This window comes from Centrocercus urophasianus, unplaced genomic scaffold (assembly GCF_019232065.1).
Source record: "Centrocercus urophasianus isolate 14NV4802_14NV808 unplaced genomic scaffold, USGS_Curo_1.0 seq_384, whole genome shotgun sequence".
NCBI classification, from domain to species: Eukaryota; Metazoa; Chordata; class Aves; order Galliformes; family Phasianidae; genus Centrocercus; species Centrocercus urophasianus.
This window is the reverse complement of record NW_024884960.1, coordinates 2,685-6,101: the sequence shown is the minus strand read 5'-3', so window position 1 is coordinate 6,101 and position 3,417 is coordinate 2,685. Positions and strand designations below refer to the sequence as shown.

Below are 3,417 nucleotides of genomic sequence, written 5' to 3'. Positions count from 1 at the left end.
GGGTTGGCGGTGGGTGTTTGGGGTCACTGCGGCGGTGGTGGCCTCGTGTTGCCGAGGCTGCTCTGTGCCTTCGGCCTCGGTCGGTCACTGATGGCTGCAGAGCGAGGTCTCTCGCCCCGCAGGGAACTTCCAGGTGAGCTGCGTCTCTCTGCTGGTTGAACTGCGAGAGAGGAAAAGGGAGAAAAGGGGAAAAGAGGGAAATTTGGGGGATGGCTTCTCTTTGGCTGAGCATCCCGCACTGCTCGCATCCGCCCGGCTCGCTGCCTGCACCGAAGCGGATTTCAGCAGCGAGGGAAAACCTCAAAGAGCTTTGGGGATTAGGAACGGGCTCAGGGGATGGGAGCTGCGATATCTCATCCTGCATCTCGGCCGATATCCCATCCTGCACCCTGGCAGGGCACTGTCACAGCAGTTCTCGGGCAGCGGGGATGCTCCCAGACCACTTCTGTCTCCCTGTCCCCGTCCCGTCCCCACATCCCGCCCGGCGCTGCCCTGTGCGCCGCCCCAGCATCGCTCCCGTCCCAGCTCTGCTTTGCGAGAAGGGTTCCTTAACGATTCAGCACTGAATTCCCGCAGCACCTCCTGCAGCGGGCACAGAGCGCGGATGGGGAAGGCATTGCTCTGTCCGCTGGGGCTGCGCTGAGCTCCTGTCCCCGTCCCCTCGCCAGGACTTTGCCTTTCCGCGGTGACCTTCACCCCGGTGTCCCTCCCCGGTTAGGGTTTCTGTTTGACCATGGTACAAAACCTTTTAAATCCCACAGCCCCTGGAGACGAGGAGAATGGAAGGAGATTGAAGGGAGATGGGGGGAAGGAGGAACAGCACTGTGAGCACCGGAGTCTGGATTTGGGGCTGGGGTCTGACTCAGCAGTGCTGGGACTCTGGCGCTCGGAAATTGGGGCGCATCTCCAGGCGGCGGTGGTGATGTTTTCCCCCACTGCGGATGGGGGTGGGCAGCCTCCCTCTCCCTGCCCCACACCTGGAATGGGCCCCCTGCCCGCCCCACTCGGACCCTCAGCTCCGTGCTTTTCCGATGGCCTCTAAGCCGCTTGTTTTAATAGCATTAATGCTTTTAAACAAACAGCCCCTTCACCTCCGCCTGCTTCGCGCGATGCCCGGGAGGGCTGAGCAAGATAAGGGGATTGGAGCGGGATTTGGGAGAGATAAAGGGGCAGGAATCCAGGCAGACCCCAGCACGGACAGACCTCAACCTGGACAGACCTCAGCCCAGACAGACAGACGAGTTTGGTCCCATGAGGTCGACACCATGCGCTGTGTCCCCATCCCAGGGATACCTCACTGCTTGTGTCCCTTGGGCAGTTGTGTTCCCATCCCCAATTGAAAGCCCATCACCTCCCTCCCCTCCTGCTCAAGGTGTCCCTCATCCCAAAGGGGGGCACCCCGGGGTGACACCTCCAGGTCCAGGGGTCCCAAAGGGCTCAACCCAGCCGGGAAGCGCCGACCCACAACCTTTGGCACGGGGACCACAGAGACATGAAAGCGGCGGCGAGGCGCTCGCTAATGAGGGAGAATAAAGGAGCGGGGAGAGCAAAGCAAATGAGGAGAGCAAACAAGAAGGGAAGAACAGGCAAGAGGCATTTTCATAACCGCTCGGTGCTGAGCGAGCCCTCAGGGCGGTTCTTCGCCTCCTGCCCTTTGTATCTGCTGTTCTCAGGGGCCTGTTTGCATTTCTGCTCGAATCCAAACAGCCCGCGCTGCCCCGGCTCTATTTACCCTCCTGGGACGGCGCCGGGGCCGACGTGGAACCCACAGCCCAAAAAAATGGCCATCACCACCACCTCCCAGCTCTGCCATCGCCTCTTTCTCCTTATTTCACCCAATCTCAATTCACCTTCTAATAAACCATGGGTACTACCAGGCACGGGGCTGCTCTGTGCCCCCAATTCCCCCCCGCCACAGAGCAAAGGGGGAGTGTGAGCCACAGCCCCTGGGTGTGGGGTGCTCCCCCTGTGCCCTTCCAGCAATTTCTTGCTTCCTGACGGGGGTAAGAAGATTTACTCTCTACCCATCCCCTCCCTGTATATATGGAGGTGGTTCTCCCTAAGACCCTCAGATGTTTTCTCTCGCTCCTGTCCAAGTGCTACTGCCTGGGATCGGGTCCCCGACGTTGCCGCAGGTGAGTGGGGCATGATGTGGCCATGGGAACTGGAGGGGTTGTGCTTTCTGCTCTTGCCTGGATGCTCTGAAAGAGGGAAGGAATGGTGAATTTTGATGGTTTGCACTCGCGCAGGGTGCCACCCCCATCCACCTGTCCTTCCTGCTTCCAAAGGCCCCCCGGTGCTGGGAGCATCCCCCGATGCTGAGCACATCCCCAGTGCTGAGAGCAACCCCTGTGCTGGATGTATCCCCAGTGCTGGGAGCATCCCTTGGGGATGGAAGCATTCTCTGGTGCTGGGTATATCCGCAGTGCTGGGTGCACCCCCTTATGCTGCAAGCATCCTCAGTGCTGAGAGCATCACCCAGTGCTGGATGTACTCCCTGTACTGGGTGTACCCCTGGTACTGGGAGCATCCCCTGGTGCTGGACGTATCCTCCGGTGCTGGGTGTATCCCTGATGCTGTGTTCTTGCCCCCATGACCCCTCTGCTTTATGCCCTCAGGCTGCAGCATGCAGTGCGGCTGCGTGGCCCCAGGGCTGCCCGCCCTGCCTGGCTCCTACTGGGTACCAGGTGAGCACCAGCACAGCCACACTGGGAGCAACTGGGACCATCCTGCATGAACCGTGGTCCTCCCCACAGACCCACAGGCTGCCTACTGGTCTGGGGACATGGCTGTGATCCCTGGGCAGAGCCCAGATAGGGGGTGATGTCCCCAATCCCGGGGCTCTAAGCTACTGCCCACCCTGCAGGGCTTGCCTTCCCAGATTGGGCGTATAAGGCCGAGTCCAGCCCTGGTTCGCGACAGATCCAGCTCTGGCACTTCATCCTGGAGCTGCTGCAGAAGGAGGAGTTCCGCCATGTCATTGCCTGGCAGCAGGGCGAGTACGGGGAGTTCGTCATCAAGGACCCCGACGAGGTGGCACGGCTGTGGGGTCGGCGGAAGTGCAAACCCCAAATGAACTACGACAAGCTGAGCCGAGCTCTCAGGTGCTGCCGGGTCCACGGAGAGCTTTTGGGAACATGGAGAGCCCTCGGGGATGTGGTGCTGCAGGAACACCTGGCCCTGACCCTCCATGCAGCACAGCCCACCTGCATGGGGACAGTGGGACAGTGGGGATGTGGTTTGGGAGCTCTCCTGGTTCTCAGCTTGTGATGGGGAGGAATTTATGCAAAGCTTTCGCGTGTCCATCTGTCCATCCGTCCACACACTCCTTCCTCCATCCACCCACCCACCCGTCCGTCCGTCCATCCATCCATCCATCCATCCATCCATCCATCCATCCATCCATCCATCCATCCA

The 3,417-nt window shown here is 60.5% G+C and overlaps 1 protein-coding gene across 1 annotated transcript in view; it reads left to right on the top strand.

Annotated features, from left to right (window-relative positions):
• Nucleotides 1-2,626: 2,626 nt before the first annotated feature.
• LOC122167766 (ETS translocation variant 3-like protein) overlaps nucleotides 2,627-3,417 on the top strand; it is a gene marked incomplete at its 3' end in the record, with an annotated part of 2,129 nt that continues 1,338 nt past the window's right edge. Inside the window, exons 1-2 of the mRNA XM_042832563.1 lie at nucleotides 2,627-2,687; nucleotides 2,867-3,104. Of these exons, the coding sequence (XP_042688497.1) occupies nucleotides 2,627-2,687; nucleotides 2,867-3,104 (299 nt within the window). The remainder of the gene's footprint in view (nucleotides 2,688-2,866; nucleotides 3,105-3,417) is intronic.